Here is a 21,358-nt window from a genome sequence, read left to right on the forward strand (position 1 = left end):
TCAAGCGAGTGGAGCTGTTGCTCCCTGCCTGAAGAGTGAGGTTTCGGGAAAAAAACCGGGAGGAATATCTCTTGGTTGACGTGGAAGGCTGAGACCACCTTGGGGAGAAAGGCAGGGTGTGGCCTCAGCTGCCCCTTATCTTTATGGAAGACTGTATACGGGGGGTCTACCGTGAGAGCCCGGAGTTCCGACACCCATCTAGCTGAGGTGATAGCTACTAGAAAGGCAGTCTTCCAAGAGAGATAGAGTAGGGAGCAAGTAGCTAACGGCTCGAAGGGGGGCCCCATGAGCCGAGACAACACCAGGTTAAGACCCCAGGTCGGGGCAGGGAGTCGGACGTTAGGGTACAGACGTTCCAGCCCCTTCAGGAATCTAGTCACCGTCGGGTGAGAAAAAACGGAGCGGCCATCCCCACCCGGGTGAAAGGTGGAGATAGCCGCCAGGTGGACCCGCAGGGACGATATCGCCAGGCCCTGTTGTTTGAGGGACCAAATATAGTCTAAAATATTGGCCACCGAAACTTCCATCGGGCGGAGACCTTTCTCCACACACCAACAGGAGAAACGCTTCCACTTGGCCGAGTATGTCGCTCTAGTGGAAGGCTTCCTGCTGCCCAAGAGTACCTCCCGTACCGGGGTGGAGCAGCGCAACTCAGAACTGGTCAGCCACGCAGGAGCCACGCTGCTAGGTGCAGCGACTGGAGGTCCGGGTGACAGAGAGTTCCGTGTTCCTGGGTGATCAGGTCCGGGTGAAGGGGCAGGGGAACTGGGTCGGCTATGGCCAGGTCCAGCAACATGGGGTACCAATGTTGCCTGGGCCACGCCGGGGCTACCATGATCACGCGAGCCCTGTCCCTGCGCACCTTCAGAAGGACCCTGTGGACCAGCGGGAACGGGGGGAACGCGTAGAACAAGTGGGTCGTCCACGGAATAAGGAAGGCATCCGCTATAGACCCGGGTTCCCGGCCCTGAAAAGAGCAGAACGCCTGGCATTTCCTGTTCCCCCCGGACGCGAAGAGTTCCACACGGGGACAACCCCACCTCTGGAAGATCGAGAGGGCGACGTCCGGGCGAAGGGACCACTCGTGTGAGAGGAAGAATCTGCTCAGGCGGTCCGCCAGCGTGTTCCGTACTCCGGGGAGGAAGGAAGCCGTGAGGTGAATGGAGTGGGCTACACAAAAGTCCCAGAGTCGCATCGCCTCGTGACATAGGGGAGAGGATCTGGTACCACTCTGCTTGTTGATATAGTACATGGTCGTCGTGTTGTCGGTAAACACCGCGACACAACGACCCCGAAGCTGGTGACAGAACGTTTGACAAGCAAGGCGGACCGCTCTCAACTCCCGCATGTTGATGTGCAGCTTCACCTCCTGCGGGGACCACAGGCCCTGTGTTCTCAGGGATCCCAGGTGGGCCCCCCAGCCGAGATCTGAGGCATCCGTCGTTAGGGACACCGAGGGCTGGGGTGGGTGGAATGGGAGCCCCGCACACACTACGGACTGGTCTAGCCACCAGCTGAGAGAATCCAACACCCCCTGGGGGATTGTGATCAGCATGTCTAGTGGTTGCCTTGCCGGCCGGTAATGTGCAATGAGCCACGACTGGAGGGGCCTCATGCGGAGCCGAGCGTAACCGGTCACAAATGTGCATGCTGCCATGTGGCCTAACAGGGTTAGACATGTCCGTATTGATGTTAAGGGGGCTGCCCGCAATCGCAGAACGATCGCCGACAACGCCTGGAACCTTGGCAACGGCAGAAGGGCCCTGGCCACGGTGGAATCCAGGACGGCCCCAATGAACTCCACCCTCTGCGCGGGGAGCAGGGTGGACTTGTCCACGTTGATCATGAGGCCCAAGGTAGCAAACAGGCCGGTGATCCTGCGGACGTGGCTGCAAACCTGTAGCTCCGACGTGCCCCGAATTAACCAATCGTCTAGGTAAGGGAACACGTGGATACGACTGCGCCGAAGATGTGCCACAACGACGGCCATGCATTTTGTGAATACCCTCGGAGCCGTAGAAAGGCCAAATGGAAGGACTGCAAATTGGTAGTGAAGGCGGCCCACCACGAATTGAAGGAAACGTCTGTGGTGTGGCCATATGGCAATGTGAAAATAAGCGTCCTGCATGTCGAGGGCGGCATACCAGTCTCCCGGATCCAGGGATGGGATAATGGTCCCCAGGGATACCATGTGGAACTTCAACTTCACTAGGTACTTGTTGAGCTCTCGCAGGTCAAGGATAGGCCTGAGGCCTCCCTTGGCCTTGGGGATCAGAAAGTAGCGGGAATAAAACCCCTTGCCTTTCTCGTTTTCCGGAACCGCCTCTATAGCTCCTTTGTTGAGGAGCATCTGTACCTCCTGATGAAGGAACTGCTCGTGAGAGGGGTCCCTGAAGAGGGACGAGGAAGGGGGGCGGGAGGGAGGAAATGATACAAACTGCAGGCGGTATCCCATCTGCACCGTGCGTAAGACCCAGCGGTCCGATGTTATTTGGGTCCACGCCGGGAGGAAAAACGAAAGGCGGTTGGAAAACGGGGGGGAAGGATCCGTGGGGGAAACTGTTATTGCGCCCTCGGGCGCACCTTCAAAACGAAGGCTTGGGCCCAGGCGGGGGCTTGGAGGAGCTTTGATTCTGCCCCCCTTGGTTCCCCGACTGTCTACGCCTTCCATTCCTGCCGCGGCGCCTATTAAGGTCCTGCCGCTGGCGGAACTGGGGGTATGGCCTACGCTGCTGTTGCTGCTGCGGCCGGAAGGGTCTGCGCTGCGTTCCCGGCGTGTGCATCCCGAGGGAGCGCATAATGACCCGATTGTCTTTAAGACTTTTCAGTCTGGGGTCTGTCTTTTCTGAAAACAGGCCCTGGCCTTCGAACGGGAGGTCCTGGATGGTGTATTGGAGCTCCGGTGGAAGGCCAGAAACCTGAAGCCAGGAGATGCGGCGCATCGTTACCCCCGAGGCGAGGGTACGGGCAGCCGAGTCTGCAGCGTCCAAAGAGGCCTGTAACGAGGTTCGTGCAACCTTCTTGCCCTCGTCAAGAATCGCTGCGAATTCTTGACGAGCCTCTTGTGGCAGCAGCTCTTTGAACTTGTCCGCTGCCACCCATGAGTTAAAAGCATAGCAGCTAAGAAGGGCTTGCTGATTTGAAACCCTGAGCTGAAGGGCCCCAGCCGAATAGACCTTGCGGCCGAGGAGGTCCATATGCCTGGCCTCCTTGGATTTGGGGGCTGGGGCTTCCTGTCCGTGGCGCTCCCTCTCGTTCACCGACTGCACCACCAGGGAACACGGTGTCGGGTGAACGTGGAGGTACTCATAGCCCTTGGAGGGGGCCATGTACTTCCTTTCGACGCCCCTCGCCGTAGGGGGGATGGAGGCCGGTGACTGCCAGATTGTATTGGCGTTGGCCTGGATCGTCCTAATGAAGGGTAGGGCGACCCTGGTGGGAGCATCGGATGAGAGGATGCTGACGACGGGGTCCTCGATCTCAGAGACCTCCTCGGCTTGCAGGCTCAGATTCTGTGCTACTCGCCTAAGGAGGTCTTGGTGTGCCCTGAGATCTAGCGGAGGAGGGCTATTGGAGGAAGTGCCAGCCACCGCTTCGTCGGGAGAGGAGGATGAGGAGACCCCTGGCAAGAAAGTGTCCAGTGGGGGGTCCACCTCAGCCCTCGCCTCTGTCTCAGGAGCAAGACCAGGGTCTTGCTGCTTCGATCCTTCCTCTCTATCAGGGGAGGGAGGGGGGCGAGACAACGACGCCTCTGGCACCCTGTGCTCCGCCGTTGCAGGCCTAGCAGGAAGCTGTTGGGGGCCCTGGGCTTGATGGTACGCCCAGGGTGTCCAAAACTCCCACTGCTGCGGACCCTGGTCCTGTTGCGGAGGGTCCTGGAATAATGCCGCTTGTCTGTCGGTGCCCAGCGCATATACGCTGTCCGCTTGTGATGACACCGACGGCTGTCTGGAAGGCCATGGCGGGGCCGACCGCGGCTGATAAGAGTCTCCGCGGTCCGGCACCGAAGATCTTCTCGGTGCCGGGGATCGGTACCGGGAGTCATACCGGCGCCGGGATCGGGACCGAGTTCTGTCTCGGTGCCGGGATCTGGACCGGTACCGGCCACTGCTTCGGTGCCGGGATCGGGACCGGGACCTGCCACCGACGCGGTGCCGGGAGGTCGACCGGGACCGGGACCTGTCACCAGCTCGGTGCCGGGAGGTCGACCGGTGCACTGAATGACGGCGAGACTGGCTCCTAGAGTCACGGTGCCGGTATCGGCGGCTGGAGTCAGACCGTGACCGTCTGGAGGTCGATCGGTGCTGCGAGTGCGACCGGTGCCGCCGAGGGGAGCGGTGCCGGGACTGCGAGCGGCGGCGGGATCTCGAGCGACCGTGGCGTCGGGACCTCAATCGCGAGCGTGAGTCCCGAGACGGCGCCGTCATCATGGGCTTGCCCCTAGATGCTACCCGCACCGGAGGTACCGGGGGTGGCGGCTGAGTTGACTCAGTCAGGGCAATGAGGTCCCGTGCCGAGGCGAAGGTCTCTGGAGTGGATGGGACCAATAGCTCAACCCCAGATCTTATGGGGGAGCTCGGCGGTACCGGACTCGACGGACCCACCGGGCCCGGAGTCGACGGTGCCGGTAGCGCCGCGGCAGATGTCGATGCCGGGCGCTCCATTCGAGTCTGCCTGGCTGGAGTTGCAGACTTTGATGGTCTTGTTTCTGCACCCGGTGCTGGGGAAGGTCGGTGCCGGGGAGTCTTTCCGGTGCCGGTGCGATCTGGTGCCGGCGTAGAGATCACGGCCTGCGAAGCTGCTGGGTCAAGTGCCGCTTCCATTAGGAGAGTCCTGAGTCTCTGGTCTCTCTCCTTCTTTGTTCTGGGCTTAAAAGCCTTGCAAATGCGGCACTTGTCCGACCTGTGCGATTCCCCCAGGCACTTTAGACACGCGTCGTGAGGGTCGCTGGTTGGCATAGGCTTTTTACAGGCCGCACATTGCTTAAAGCCCGGCGAACCAGCATGAGCCTGGTGCCGGGTGCCGGGAAGGGCTACAGCCCAGACCGGCTAACAACTATGTACAAAATTATTTACACTACAAACTAATTAACTAACTATACTTAACCACTAACTAACAACGGTAGTAACAACGGTAGTAACAAGGAGAGCTAGGGACGTGGAGGACAGCAATGCCGCGCTCCACAGTTCCAACGACCGACACAGTGGTAAGAAGGAACTGAGGAGCGGATGGGCCGGCAGGGGTATATATCGAGCGCCATGGCGGCGCCACTCTAGGGGGTGACCTGCCGGCCCACTGGAGTTGCTAGGGTAAAAAGTTTCCGACGCGCGGCGCGCACACCTAACTGGAATGGATGTGAGCAATCACTCGAAGAAGAACACAAATTACCTCTCGCCCTTCATCTATACACATGACAGCTACAACATTTGAAAGACAAAGGAAGCATCATTGAACTGGAGGAGGTGGTGGTCCTAGCTGAAGCAATCCAGCCAGCCTGCTGTAAGCCTTTGGTGAAAAAAAAAACCTTTTTGCTTTTAAATTCACTTAGCTTGTTAAGTATAGTATTTGTTTGCATCTTATCCTTTTATTTTCTTTGTAACCAATTCTGACTTCTATGCCTTATTACTTGTAATCACTTAAAATCTTTCTGCAGTTAATAAACTTGCTTTATTGTTTTATCTAAACCAGTGTGTGTTTGGACTGAAGAGTTGGGAACCTACCCTTGAGATAACAGGGACTGTGTATATCATTTTCCATTGATGAAATGACAGACTTTATAAAGGCTTGCATTGTCCAGCGGGTGCTGGGCAGTACAAGAGATACATTTCTGGAGGAAGGTCTGGGAATGGGAATTTGCTGCTATAACCATGTATGTAATTCATGAGTGGCTGGCCAAAGCATTTACATAATATAGCTGGGAGTGATTTTGCATGCTAGAAGCTGGGTGTGAACTGGCTAGGAGTGGTGGTTCTCACAGCAAAGCAGTGTAGAAGGCACTCCAGGCTGGAGTATTGAGAAGACACAGCTGTCCAGCAGTCCAGATTGTACCCCGTGGAATGTTACAATCAGATTAGATGATCTTGTGGCCCCTTCCGGCCTTAAATTCTATCTTATGGCTTGCCTTTTCCAGGCAGTGCCCAGTTGCAGCTGGAAGAGGGAGACCCCCTATCCCGGTCAGAAGCCACTGTCGCACTTCCAGAAATATGGCTTGGTTGTGGATATCACTAAGGAAAGGCACTTACCCCAGCTGATGAAGATCAATGGTGGCTAGTGGAGATGCTCTGTAGTTAGATGCAGTGGCTAAAGGGCATTAGGAAGGTGCACAATGATCTGTTGCATCATTCTGGGGTCCATGAAGAATGGAACTACAGGTCTATTGGTGTCCCTGTTCTGGAGGTTGCCAATTCCCTGGCAAAGCTTGAAGCCATTGACCTGTTGAGCCCTTGTGATGGTCTGAAGTTGGCTGTCAATGGAGACTCCCTCTTTTTCCATCCCACCTGTGTGTCACTATAAGAGCTGTTGGATTCTGGGTGGGGGGAGCAAAGCAGAGCCAGAGCTCTCATCTTCTGCCCATACCAAAGAATGCAGGAGCCAAAGCCAAATGAACTCCTACCAATGCAGACAGTGAGACTGGAAGTAGGCAGGCAAAGGATGCTCTTTAGGGTAAAGGATAAAAAATTTCCCTACCAGGCAAAGCTGCCAATGAACTGAACACTAAGCTTATAGCTCTTTGTATTTATCCCTGCCTGAGGTGGGAGAATCTCCTTCACAAATGCATAGCAGAGGTAAAACAGAGCGAAGAATGGGCAAGAAGGCTAACTGGCCAAAAAATACAGATCCTTTAGATAAAAGCAAAAGTGATCAGCACAAGGAAGCACATGAAGAATTAGGCTATGTTGGTAAATAACAGATATAACCACAGGTAAGATTAAAGTAGTTTTAAAGTCTAGTAAAGCATTCAGATTTCAATAGTTATGAAACGAACAGTTTAAAAATGGACATGGTTCAAAGTTTGTAGTTATTTGTGTTTATCTATGACCTTTCGAAGAAAGTTTGAATTCTTGTAAATGCTTTCGTGTAAATTAGGTGTCTGAAATAATCTAGATAATGCATGAAAGCTCAAAATTAGAAAAAACAAACCTGTGTGTTGCTCTCCGATTTATTTGACTGGATTTTCATTGCAACAGACAGCATACTTAAACAGTCCACTCCCACACCATCCGAAGAAGTCCTACTGAGACCATCTTCTTCGGAAAAATAAATGGTAGGTTCTAACCAATGTGGACGCATTGTGGTAGGCAGTCGTATTTCAGATGGAGGGACAACTCCATCCACCACACCTGTATGGAGATTGTAGCTACGGTTATCCAGTGCAGCAGAGATGTTTGTGATTTAGGTAAAACCATTGGAAATCTGTCTACCCTTACCTGGAGATAAGATCATTTTAAGTTTCCAGCTAATTACCAGCAATTAACTTTGCGATATTATCAGCAAAAACAGAAACGAGAGCTCAGACATGAGTGATAGGAAAGCTTCTGCTGTTGTACAACCTCCGTCCCTAGAAGTTAGTGATTGGGAGGCTGGTGAAGATCATGAGAGACAGTGCCAGATGTATGTCATCCCCCCAACTTAAAAGAAGCCCTCACACTGAAATTCCCTTAACCCCATTGCCGCACATTTGAAGTTATATGAACAGGAAACCTTAAAACTGACAGATCCCACTCTCTCCTTCTTGGCTACAATGGAGCTTTCATCCATGGAGACTGTTTGGTCCCTTTAAAATACTTTACTGGCTGACTGCAATTTAGTCAGTTAGGAAAGGACCTAAACCCTACATTAGGATTTCAAGGAGTGCACAAAGGATTGTACCATTTTGGAATTACATGGAAATTAACAAATGAGAATGACATTTTTTGAAAAAGAGACAGTTTCTGTAGATTTGAGAGTTTTGCAGGCCAGCAGTTGCAGAGGTCATTTTAAACTAGATAGATCCTGAAGCAAACATATTAATTATTGTTATTTATTATTTGTATTACTATAGTGCCTAGGGACCCTAGTCATGGACCAGAACCCCATTATGCTAAATGCTGTACACAGAATAAAACGACTGTCCCTGCCCCAAAGAGCCTGTATTTAACGGTTAATTAATCTTTACTCAAATTTACATCCACTGACATTTTCAATTCCTACCTTGATGATGTAAACTGAGACTGCTACAATGAAGACAGATGTAATGTTTGTCTTCAAAACCTTCATATTTAGTCACACAGAATAATGAACCACTGTTGAACTCAAACCAGAATTCACCATGCTTGCCTTCCAGAATATTCCCACCATCCTGCTGAAGAAAGAATCAAGAAACATATCGCTGCTTGTGGAATTATTGTTGCTTAGGACAGTGTAATATAACATGCCGCTTGCTACCATACAGCTCTACTCTCCTTGTATTTAATTTTCCTAATATCAAATATGAAGTAACCAAAAATGTTTAAACATAGAATCACAGTCAGATGAATCCTTAACCATATAATTAAGATAGTGATACTGTAATATCTGAAAGACACTCATATGACTACTTGTGGAGTCATATTTGCTGGTTGTACAACAAAACTGCTAATAAAGCAATAATACAACAGATATGCTGACAGGAGCTCTCAGTGCTAACAAGATACATTATGCCTGTAAGTAAACCTAAGACTCAGCACAACATTTTCCATTCCTGATACCTCACCTTTACATCTGTGAATATTGACACTAATCCATGATTAACGTTTAGAATAACAGAGAGAGAGCTCTGTGTGTTCTTGTTTTGCAATTCAAGTTTTTTCTTCCGGCGTGAACGATAGTTTGGATCAACTGTGGAATAATATTGTAGAGTTTCCTCCTCAGATCCACTCTCATCATCTACAAGAAAACAACAACAAAATAACTTGATGTGACGAATACAAAAGTTATCAAGGAAAATTACAAGTTTTTCACCTTTAACAACATTCAATTTCATAGCAGTATTTAGGCTAACATTCTAACCATATCAAAACATTCATTTACACATTTCTTTGTGGGATATACAATCACTTTATTTTATATCTTCAAGTCTTCCCTTTATAAACTTAATAGTCTCAGGCAACGGTATCAATCTTATACCACTGTTGTTCGAGAAGATTTATAAAATACATTACCATAATGAATTGTAGATTTGAATTGACTAAAGCTGTCTTTACTAAAAGTATTGATCATTTGGCTGGCCACTGAGAGTCCAACACCATATGAAATATTTTCAAATGTTTCTACAGGAGATGGAGCTGTGGGTTCCCACAATAATAAATCATTGCTGATCCTAGAAAGAAAAAAAACATTATTGTTGCATTATTAAACATCTGACTATATTCCCGCTTGAATTAAAGCTATTTAATGTGCAACAGTCCTGTAACAGATTTCATAAAAAATAGTCTGCAAAAGGATAAGATGAGTTCAAGAGCACAAATCACAGTAACATGTATTAGTGAGCAAAGAGATGCTAATAATCTGCTCTTTAGATTTTTTTACAAAAATATGATTATTATTAATTACATGTCACTCATTTGATTGTGCAGCACAAATCCTTTACATACACTAATTCAATGGATATGCCAAAGATAGTTACTTTGGTTGCCTCATGGATGTTAAAGAAATTCACAGGATGCACATTCTAGATTTCTTTGCTTAAGACAGACTTTTGGGCATTCTGAGTTCAAGTTTTACTTGAAGTGGAAGTGACTTCCCAAGACTTGTCTTATGAGAGGACTGAAGGGGCATGGAGTGCTTAATTAATGGCTGAGGTGTCATGCAGAGCGCAAAATCAGGCTTCTGAGGGATAGCTGAGGCCATAAAAAGGACAGGATTTCATAATTTTCGAGGGTAGGGTTATAGTAATTTAGTGTAAGTATCTGCATATTGATTAGAAATTTAATAAAATTTTGGTTTGTGATTTCACTAAGTACTTAAAGTGTCAATTTCTATATCAACTTCTCTATTCTTTCAAGACGGGTTCATTTTCCTTGACGATTTTTGTATGTTATTATATTGTACATTACTAATGCTAAGATTGTATATAGCGATTTTTTTTCTCTGCCTTATCAAATCTGCTTTATTTAAAACTAATGTCAAGCCATTAAAAAGTTAACTGTGATTAATCTCACTGTTCAATAATAATATACCATTTATTTAAATATTTTTGGCTGTTTTCTACATTTTCAAATATACTGATTTCAATTAGAATACAGAACAACAAAGTGTACACTGCTTACTTTATTTTTTATTACAATTATTTGCACTGGGGAAAAAAAGAAATAGTATTTTTCAATTCACCTAATACAATTGTACTGCAATCTCTTTATTATGAAAGTTGAAAAGACGGTTACTCACCTTTGTAACTGTTGTTCTTCGAGATGTGTTGCTCATATCCATTCCAGTTAGGTGTGTGCGCCGCGCGTGCACATTCGTCGGAAAACTTTTACCCTAGCAACTCAGTGGGCCGGCAGGTCGCCCCCTAGAGTGGCGCCATCATGGCGCTTGATATATACCCCTGCCGGCCCACCCGCTCCTCAGTTCCTTCTTGCCGGCTACTCCGACAGTGGGGAAGGAGGGCGGGTGTGGAATGGATATGAGCAACACATCTCGAAGAACAACAGTTACAAAGGTGAGTAACCGTCTTTTCTTCTTCGAGTGATTGCTCATATCCATTCCAGTTAGGTGAATCCCAAGCCTTACGTAGGCGGTGGGGTCGGAGTGAAATGTGGCAGAATGAAAACTGCTGAGCCAGAGGCTACAGCATCTCTTGACTGTTGAACCAGGGCATACTGCGAAGCAAAGGTATGGACCGAGGACCAATGGAGCTGCGCGACAGATCTCGTGGGTAGGAACACGAGCCAGCAAGGTGGCAGATGAAGCCTGAGCCCTGGTAGACTGTACGATGATGTGGCTTGGGGAAATATGAGCCAAATCATAACAAGTGCGGAAGTCCGCCATCACCCAAGATGAGATCCTCCGAGAGGAAAACAAGCAAGCCCTCCCTTTGGCCCGCTACCGTGACAGAGCTGGGGCACCTTACGAAATGGTTCTGGCAGCGCAATATAAATGCGAGCACTCCACAGATGTCCAAGGAGTGCAATGGTTGTGCCCATTGCGTTCAGCTGTGGGTAACATGAAAGGCCGAAACCACCTTAGGGAGGAAAGCCGGGTGCGGTCATAACTGCACCTTGTCTTTGTGAAACCTAGTGTACGGCGGAACCACCGTAAGAGCTCTGAGCTCGGAGACCCGTCTGGCCGATGTAACAGCTACGAGGAAAGTTGTCGTCCAAGACAAGTATAGCAGAGGGCCAGTCGTGAACGGCTCGACTGGGGGAGACATAAGTCTGGTTAAAACTAGGTTGAGGTCCCAGGTTGGGGCTGGGCGGCGCACCCGAGGGTGCAAGCTCTCCAAGCCCTTGAGGGATCTCGAACCCAAAGAGCGTGAGAACACGGAACGTCCACCTTAGCCTGGCTGGAAGGTAGAGATGGCTGCTGAGTGTATCCTCAGCGATGATACCGCCAGGTCCTGCCGCTGAAGGCCAGAGGCAGGCCAAATAGAGGGGATCGAGACCTCAGCAGGAGCAAGATCGAGCGTATTGCAGCTGTAGAAGAAATGCTTCCACCTGGCCCGGTACGTTGACCAGGTGGAAGGCTTCCTGTCACCCCGGCTCAGTTACGCAGCAGCCACACCGTGAGGCGAAGAGGTTGCAGGTCCGAGTGACGAAGCCTGTCGTTGCCCTGAGTGATGAGGTCTGGGTGGGGTGGCAGGGTAATTGGGTCTGTTATTGACAGGCCGAGCAACGTGGTATATCAGTGCTGCCTGGACCACTCTGGAGTGATCATGATGATGTGCGCTCTGCCCCTGCGGAGTTTGAGCAGGACCTAATGAACCAGTGGGAACAGTGGGAAGGCATAATGGAGTTGGCCTTTCCACGGCATCAGGAATGCGTCCAAGATCGATCCCGAGGAGAGACCTTGGAAGGAGCAGAACATCTGGCATTTTCTGCTCTCGTGGTGAGCGAACAGGTCTATGTGAGGAAACATCTCCGCTTCTGGAAAGCAGAATGCCTCACATAGGGCAGAGTGATCACTCGTAAGACAGGAAAGACCTGCTGAGTCAAAGCGCCAAGACGTTCCGAACGCTTGGGAGAAAGGACGTCACCAGCTCCATCGAGTGGGCCACGCAAAAGTCCCGGAAATGGATGGCCTCCTGACAAAAGGGGGGAGGACCATGTCCCTCCCTGGATATTTATGAAGCACATGGCCGCTGTGTTGGCTGTAAACACCGAGATACAACAGCCTCGCAGCTGCCGCTGGAACCCCTGGCACGCTAGGCGGACTACTCTCATTTTTGGGGCATTGATGTGGAATGCCAGCTCCCGAGAAGACCAAAGGCCTTAAGCTCGGAGGTGACCATGAGCACTTGAGCAGAGAGATGACACGTCCGTCGTCAGGGGCAGTGAGGGCTGGGGCGGATGAAACCGCATCCCTGCCCACACCAGGCAGGGAGTTAGCCACCACTCTAGGGAGCCTAAGGTGCTCGAGGGAACGGTGACTACCATGACCATTGGCTCCCTGTCCGGGTGGTATGCCGAGGTGAGCCGGACTGGAGAGGACGGAGGCGGAGCTTGGCGTGTTTGGTTACAAACTTGCGGGCAACCATGGACCCAGGAGACTGAGACAAGTACGAGCCGAGGTCATTGGGAAAGCCTGCAGACCTCAGATGATTGTTGCCATCGCCTAAAACCGCAGTTGTGATAAGCAGGCTCCGGCTAGGTAGGAGACCAGGATAGCCCCTAGGAAGTCCAACCTCTGCGTGGGAACCAGAGTGGATTGCTCTATAGTAATCATCAGGCCTTGACCTGTGAATAAGACCGTGACGATGCCCACGCGCTGAGTGGTTTGTGTCTCAGAGTCTCCTCGGATAAGCGAATCGTCCAGATACGGAAAAACGCATATCCGACATCAGCGAAGGTAGGCGGCAACTATGGCCGTAAACCAGAAGTACTGACAGTTGGCTAGAAAGCGGAGGTATCTCCTGTGCGGAGGGAAGATGGCGTTGCGAAAGTACGCGTCCTTCATATCCAGGGCGGCATAGTAGCCCCCAGGAGGCAAGGATGGAATAATGGTTCCCAGGGATACCGTGCGGAACTTCAACCTTATCCTAAACCGGTTGAGTCCGTGCAGGACTAGGAAGGTCTGAGACCTGCGTTCGAGTGGGGGACTAGGGCATAACGGGAGTAAAACCCCTTGCTCCTTTCGTCCATCGGCGTCTGCACCTCTTGTACTAGGAATTGCTCGTGAGAGGGGTCCCTGAGGGACAGGGCTGGAACAAATTAGAGGTGGTACCTATGCTCCACCGTGCGCAGGATCCAGCGATCTGAAATTAACTGGGGCCACGCCAGGAGAAAGCGGGATTGGGATCCCGGCCTGTGACTGGTAACCGCCCTCAGGCGCACCTTGGAAGGTTCGTCTTTGGTCCCAGTGCTAATTGCGAGGGACCTTGACCTTGGCTCTTTAGGGGTCCTGACGTTCATCTGCGACCACCTTGGCCTCGCCGTTTGCCAAAGTCCTGTCTCTGGCTAGGCACAGAGTATGGCGGCTGGGGACAGAAAGGCCTGCGTTTGGTCGCTGGCATATGCATGCTGAGAGAGCGCATTAGGACCCTATTGTCAATCAGGCTTGGCAGCCTGGGGCTGTCTTTGCCGCGAAAGGCCTTTACCAACAAAGGGTAAATCCTGAATGGCATACTGCAGCTCCGGCCGGAGGTTTGAAACCTGAAGCCATGAGATGCACCTCATGGCGACACCAAAGGCCAGAGTCCTGGCTGCAGAGTCTGCTGCGTCCAACGAGGCCTGGAGGGACGCTCTGGGTACCCTTTTTCCCCCGTCCTCCAAGACGGCAGCGAACTCTTGGCGGGAGTTTTGAGGGAGAAACTCCATAAACTAAACTACCTTCACCCAGGTGCTATAATTATCGCAGCTAAGCAAGGCTTGTTGCTTTGCTACCCAGAGCTGCAGGGCCTCTGCAGAGTACACCTGGCGGCCAAACAGGTTCATTCGCCAAGACTCTTTCGGTTTCGGGGCTGGCGCCCGCTGGCCATCAGAATCGTGGTCCTGAGCATAAGATCTGCGCATGTGGGATGACACGGATGCGTGTCCGGATGGCCATGGAGGTACTAAAAGAAGGCACAGGCAGAGTCTCTGACTCTATCGGACCTTGCCCAACTCGGCACCGGGAACCGGCACCGGGAGGCGTACCGGTACCTGGAACGAGATCCAGACCCGCAACCAGAATGGTGCCGGGAGGTCGACCGAGATCTCGAGGCTCGGGGAGAGGCTACAGGAGTCAAGGTACCTGTCGCGGTGCCGGGAGTCGGAACGGTGCCGATAGCGGGTCGGTGAAAGGGATACCGACCGGTGCAGCGAGTGCGACCAGTACCGATGAGGAAAACAGCACCGGGACTGCAAGTGGTGTCGGGCGTGCCGACAGGATCTGGAGTGTCTGCGGGACCGTGATCATGAACGGTGCCGCTCTGCTGTGCTGACAGAGGACGGTCACATGAAGAGACTGTATTACCCGCACCGGCGGTGCCGGGGTCAGGCAGCATCGACTCTGTCATGGCAATGAGATCCCTCGCCGTTGGTAATGTCTCCGGCGTGGAGGGAACAGCAGGCTCAACCACAGTGCATACTGGGGAGCTGTCAGGCACCGGATTCGACGGCCCTCGTGGGACCGGGATCGACGGTACCGAGGTCGTCAGAGCTTCGGTAGGTGTCGGTGCCGGGCGATCCGAGTTAGATGAGCTGTCTGGCTGCGGTGCCGTCGGCACGGAAGCAGCAGGACCAATAAGCTCAACCACGGCGCGCGCCGGGGAGCCGTCAGGCACCGGATTCTACCGCCCTTGTGGGACTGGAATCGATGGTGCCGACGTTGGCGGTGCCTCAGAGGTGTCGGTGCCGGGCAATCCGACTTAGACGAGCTCTCTGGCTGCGGTGCCATTGGCACGGAAGCAGCAGGAGCAGTAGCTCAACCACGGCGCGTGCCGGGGAGCCGTCAGGCACCGGATTCTACGGCCCTTGTGGGACCGGGATCGACGGTGCCGACGTCGTCGGTGCCGGGCGATCCGACTTAGACGAGCTCTCTGGCTGCGGTGCCGTTGGCACGGAAGCAGCAGGAGCAGTAGCTCAACCACGGCGCGTGCTGGGGAGCCGTCAGGCACCGGATTCTACGGCCCTTGTGGGACCGGGATCGACGGTGCCGACGTCGTCGGTGCCGCAGCAGGTGTCGGTGCCGGGCAATCCGACTTAGACGAGCTCTCTGGCTGCGATGCAGGTGGCACGGAAGCAGCAGGAGCAGGGGGCTCAACCACGGCGCGTGCCGGGGAGCCGTCAGGCACCAGCAGGAATCGTAGGCTCTCTCGACCTCGGAGGAAGGGAGCGGTGCCGAGTCGACTTCAGTGCCGGCGACGGCCGGTGCCGAAAGGCCTTGGCAGTACCGGTGGGGTCCGGTGCCGAGGAGGCGCTTCTGCCAGCCGCTTGATCATCGCTCGGCGCCAAAGGTGGAGGGGTAAGTGAAAGTCCCGCTCCTTTTTGTTCTCGGCTTAAAAGCCTTGCAAATGGGGCACTTAGCTGTCAAGTGTGATTCCCTGAGGCACTTCAAACAGGAGTCGTGTGGATCTCCCTTCGGCATCGGCTTCTGGCAGGCCGAGCCCATTTTAAAACCCGGTGAGCCGTGCATGGGCTCCGGCACCGGGTTCATGGAAGGGGCTACTTCCTGACCCCCGCTAACAATTACTAAACTAACTATGTTAGCAAAGAAAAAACGTATAACTATACAAATATATATATAAAAGGATTATAACTGCATAACTATATACGAGAACTACGAGTAGCTAGGGAAGTGGAGGTCAGCTAAGCCGCGCTCCACTGTTCCAACGACCGACACGGGCGGTAAGAAGGAACTGAGGAGCGGGTGGGCCGGCAGGGGTATATATCAAGCGCCATGATGGCGCCACTCTAGGGGGCGACCTGCCGGCCCACTGAGTTGCTAGGGTAAAAGTTTTCCGACGAATGTGCACACGCGGCGCACACACCTAACTGGAATGGATATGAGCAATCACTCGAAGAAGAACTTACAAATGTACAACTATATTAAAAAAAAACCCTGCATTCAAAAATAAACCCATGTAAAACTTAAGAGCTTGCAAGTCCACTCAGTCTTGCTTCTTGTTCAGCCAATCGCTCAGACAAACAAGTCTGTTTACATTTGCAGGAGATAATACTGCCTGATTCTTGTTTACAATGTCACCTGAAAGTGAGAACAGGCATTCTCCTGGCACTGTTGTAACTGGCATCGCAAGATATTTACATGTCAAATGCACTGAAGAGTCATATGTCCCTTCATGCTTCAACCACCATTCCAGGGGACATGCGTCCATGCTGATAACGGGTTCTGCTCAATAACAATCCAAAGCAGTACAGACTGACGCACATTCATTTTCATTATCTGAGTCAGATGCCACCAGCAGAAAGTTGACTTTCTTTTTTGGTGGTTCGGGTTCTGCAGTTTCCGCATCAGAGTGTTGCTCTTTTAAGACTTCTGAAACCATGCTTCACACCTTGTTCCTCTTGGATTTTGGAAGGCACTTCACATTCTTAAACCTTGGGTCGAGTGCTGAAGCTATCTTTAGAAATCTCATATTGGTATCTTCTTTGCGTTTTGTCAAAAAGTGTTCATAAAATGAACAACATGTGCTGGGTCATCATCCAAGACTGCTAAAACATGAAATATATGGCGGAATGTGCGTAAAACAGAGCAGGGGACGTACAATATTCCCCACAAGGAGTTCAGTTACAAATTTAATTAACACTTTTTTTAATGAGCATCATCAGCATGGAAGCATGTCCTCTGGAATGGTGGCCGAAGCCTGAAGAGTCATACGAATGTTCAGCATATCTGACACGTAAATTCCTTGCAATGCCAGCTGCAAAAGTGCCATGCAAACACCTATTCTCACTTTCTGGTGACATTGTAAATAAAAAGCGGGCAGCATTATCTCCCATAAATGTAAACAAACTTGTTTGTCTTAGCAATTAGCTGAGTAAGAAGTAGGACTGAGTGGACTTGTAGGCTCTGAAGTTTTGCATATATTTTTTTTACTTCAGTTACGTAACAAACAAACAATCTACATTTGTAAGTTGTACTTTCATGATAAAGAGATTGCACTACAGTACTTGTATGAGGTGAATTGAAAAATACTATTTCTTTTGTTTATCATTTTTACAGTGTAAATATGTATAATCAAAAATAATATACACTTTGATTTCAATTACAACACAGAATACAATGTATATGAAAATATAGAAAAAAATCCAAAATATTTAATAAATTTCAATGGGCAGTCTATTGTTTAATAGTTTGATTAAAACTGTAATTGTGATTTTTTTTAATTTAATCATACGAGTTAACTGTGATTAATCAACAGCCCTATTTAAAACTATACACATACATACACACACACACACACACGGAAGGGAAAATAATCTCATTCAACAATTTTTTGAAGTGGAATTTGAAGAGAAGTTCAAGTAGACTGTGGCAACTGTAAGATATTAAAACAAACATTCATTTGGTGGAAGCAAAAACATATTTCTTTTATTCTCAATAGAAAAGATCTGCCAAACTGTTCTGAGTGGCTGGCTGCTCAAATAGGGTCCTGGGAGGAGACTTCATTGCACTTCTGATAATAACTTAGAATAGCATTTATACAGCACTTTAATTTATCCTGTAAGATTTGTACAGCTCTATAACAATGTAATTACTGCTGTAGCTACTGACTTAGTTGTTCTTATGACCAATGAATACACTGACCAGAAGTACAGTCATACTAACCAAGCAAACTAATGCTTATACTCACCTATTGTAAAGTTTCTCATAAAAGCTCTTGTTTGGCAGTGTTAAGTGAACTTTTGGTAACATGAGTTCCAGTACATAATGAGAATTGCTGATTGCTTTATCCTGAAACTCAGTCATCTCAACTGCATCACCTGGCATCACCATCTGAAAATAAAACAAAACATAACAATCTCAAATTGTTGAGGGTTACCTGGAACACAAACTGCATATAAACCAGAAAGGCAATATTCATTTGTATCTACAATGATTCTGTAAACAGTAAGACTTTGTTTTACCTCTTCATTTTCAAACATGACCCTACGAGAGGAAAAAGGAGAAGGTTCTGGTCTTCTAAGATCACAGACATCCTTAAGAGAATGAGATCCTCCTTCCTCTTCCTCTTGAAAGTTTCCATCACCCTCTTCTTCTTCAGCTGCTATCCTTTCCAGAATGGAGTGTATAGCCAGTGGGTTTATTTTCAGTACAATCCTGATATTGAAAAAAGCAAGCAAAATAAAATTATTAGTGATATATGCTGAGAAATTTTACAGTAAATATCCACTGGAGATATATATGTGCCTTTTTCATGAATTAGCCTGTGAAAATGCATTAATACATATAATATGTATAAACTAATACATTAGATGTCCAAATTAATTGTTACATTGCTTACATGTACTATTGTACATAGAAAGTCATCACACTGTAAACTTTCATCCAAAAAAGTGTGAGAATCCATTACGTTGTCTGGCATAAATCAATGAAAAACAGGACATTCAGAGCGTGGATTGAAATTGCCTCTTTAATTTATGTAGCTACATAGGTTGCCACTTTACATTATAGATCGTATTAACATCTAACCAGAGATCTCCCAGACATTAAACATCCTTGTATGTGACATGAACTACAATATCCATGCTCAAGAAGAGGTTCAGTATTAGCTCTATTTTTCTGGTTTTGCACCAGCATCTTAACAGTTAAAAATTAATTTTGTGTTAGGTTTTCACTTTAAGAGTATAATAAATTCAGAGGTAGGAGAAAAAGTAAAATGAACATGAACAGTGTACAGATGGAAGAATTGTTTAAACTTTTAGTCAAATCAAAAATTAAAAGCAATCATACTGCCAAACATCACACACCTGGCAGTGCCATTATGCATTCCCACAGCTCATCGGGATCCTCACATGTTCAGCTGATTATTTGTTGTGCAGTTATACAGTTGCGCCTTCTTGCCGCATGGGGCCGCTGTGGTACCTGCTGACAAGCAAGCCTCTCTGCCTCCCACTCCCACTGCCCTCTGTGCTGAATCCCAGGGTATGTCTACACTACGGAATTATACCGATTTTACAGAAACCGGTTTTTTAAAACAAATTGTATAAAGTTGAGTGCACGCGGCCACACTAAGCACATTAATTCGGCAGTGCGCGTCCATGTACCGAGGCTGGTGTCGATTTCCGGAGCGTTGCACTGTGGGTAGCTATCCCATAGCTATCCCATAGTTTCCGCAGTCTCCCCTGCCCTTGGAATTCTGGGTTGAGATCCCAGTGCCTGATGGGGCAAAAAACATTGTCGCGGGTGGTTCTGGGTACAGCCTCACCCCTCCTTCCCTGAAAGCAGCAGACAACCGTTTTGGGCCTTTTTTCCTGGGTGAACTGTGCAAACGCCATAGCACAGCAAGCATGGACCCTGTTGAGCTCAAGACAGCAATCATGGACGTTGTAAACACCTCGCGCATTATCGTGCAGTCTTTGCTGAACCAGGACCTGCAAAGCCAGGCGAGAAGGCGGCAGCTACAGCAGAGTGGTGACGAGAGTGATGAGGACATGGACACAGAATTCTCTCAAATCGCGGCCCCCTGCGCGTTGGAGATCCTGCTGGTAATGGGGCAGGCTCTAGCTATTGAACGCTTAGTGGGACCGCATAATTTTGGAGGTTTGGGACGATTTCCATTGGCTGCGAAACTTTCGCATGCGTAAGGGCACTTTCATGGAACTTTGTGACTTGCTTTCCTCAGCCCTGAAACGCCAGAATACCAAGATGAGAGCAGCCCTCACAGTGGAGAAGCGAGTGGCAATAGCCCTCTGGAAGCTTGCAACGCCAGACAGCTACCGGTCAGTCGAGAATCAATTTGGAGTGGGAAAATCTACTGTGGAGGCTGCTGTGATGCAAGTAGCCAAAGCAATCTTTAAGCTCCTGCTACGAAAGGTTGTGACTCTGGGAAATGTGCAGGCCATAGTGGATGGCTTTGCTGCAATGGGATTCCCTAACTGTGGTGGAGCAATAGATGGAACTCATATCCCTATCTTGGCACCGGAGCACCAGGGCATCCATTACGTAAATCGCAAGGGGTACTTTTCAATGGTGCTGCAAGCACTGGTGGATCACAAGGGACGTTTCACCAACATCCACGTGGGATGGCCAGGAAAGGTTCATGACGCTCGCATCTTTCAGGAACACTACTCTGTTTAAACGGCTGCAGCATGGGAATTACTTCCCAGACCAGAAAATAACAGTTGGGGATGTTGAAATGCCTGTAGTTATCCTGGGGAACCCAGCCTACCCCTTGATGCCATGGCTCATGAAGCCATACACAGGCAGCCTGGACAGTAGTCAGGAGCTGTTCAACTACAGGCTGAGCAAGTGCAGAATGGTGGTAGAATGTGCATTTGGCCGTTTAAAGGCGCGCTGGCGCACATTACTCACTCGATCAGACTTCAGCCAAACCAGTGTCCCCTTTGTTATTGCTGCTTGCTATGTGCTCCACAATCTCTGTGAGAGTAAGGGGGAGACCTTTATGGTGGGGTGTGAGGCTGAGGCAAATCACCTGGCCGCTGATTATACGCAACCAGACACCAGGGCGATTAGAAGAGCACACCAGGAAGCGGTGCGCATCAGAGAAGCTTTGATAACGAGTTTCATCACGGGTCAAGTTACGGTGTGACTGTTGTGTTTGTTTCCCCTTGATGAACCCCCCATCCCCCGATTGACTCATTCCCTGTAAACAACCCACCCGCTCCCTTAGATTACAGCTTGCTTAAGGAAATAAAGTTACTCTCGTTTAAAAATCAAGTATTCTTTATTAATTCATTATAAAAAGAGGGAAAGAACTGACAAGGTATCCCGGGTGTGGTTTGGGAGGAGGATAGGAGGGAAGGAAAAGGCCACTAAAAAAATTTCAAAGTAACGACAGCCTTTTGGTTGGGCTGTCCACGGGGGTGGAGTGGGCGGGTGCACGGAGCCTCCCTTCACGCGTTCTTACACGTCTGGGTGAGGAGGACGTGGAACATGTGAGGGTGGTTATACAGGGGCTGCAGTGGCACTCTGTGATCCTGCTGCTCTTCCTGAAGCTCCACCAGATGCCAGAGCATGTCAGTTTGATCATGCAGCAGCCCCAGAGTTGCATCCCGACACC

The 21,358-nt window shown here is 49.7% G+C and overlaps 1 protein-coding gene across 6 annotated transcripts in view; it reads right to left on the reverse strand.

The window, feature by feature from the left end:
• The window catches only part of ATG2B (autophagy related 2B), a 102,628-nt gene that overhangs the window by 44,247 nt on the left and 37,023 nt on the right, over nucleotides 1–21,358 (reverse strand). For 5 of the 6 annotated variants that reach the window (XM_050954436.1, XM_050954433.1, XM_050954434.1 and 2 more), the window contains 6 exons: nucleotides 18,243–18,435; nucleotides 17,969–18,111; nucleotides 9,180–9,337; nucleotides 8,732–8,904; nucleotides 8,191–8,341; nucleotides 7,141–7,340 (listed from right to left, as the gene is read on the reverse strand). In XM_050954436.1, coding sequence (XP_050810393.1) covers nucleotides 7,141–7,340; nucleotides 8,191–8,341; nucleotides 8,732–8,904; nucleotides 9,180–9,337; nucleotides 17,969–18,111; nucleotides 18,243–18,435 — 1,018 coding nt within the window. The remainder of the gene's footprint in view (nucleotides 1–7,140; nucleotides 7,341–8,190; nucleotides 8,342–8,731; nucleotides 8,905–9,179; nucleotides 9,338–17,968; nucleotides 18,112–18,242; nucleotides 18,436–21,358) is intronic. The other variant, XM_050954435.1, reaches the window with a different exon arrangement.

Source organism: Gopherus flavomarginatus, chromosome 5 (genome assembly GCF_025201925.1).
Source record: "Gopherus flavomarginatus isolate rGopFla2 chromosome 5, rGopFla2.mat.asm, whole genome shotgun sequence".
Classification (NCBI taxonomy): Eukaryota; Metazoa; Chordata; order Testudines; family Testudinidae; genus Gopherus; species Gopherus flavomarginatus.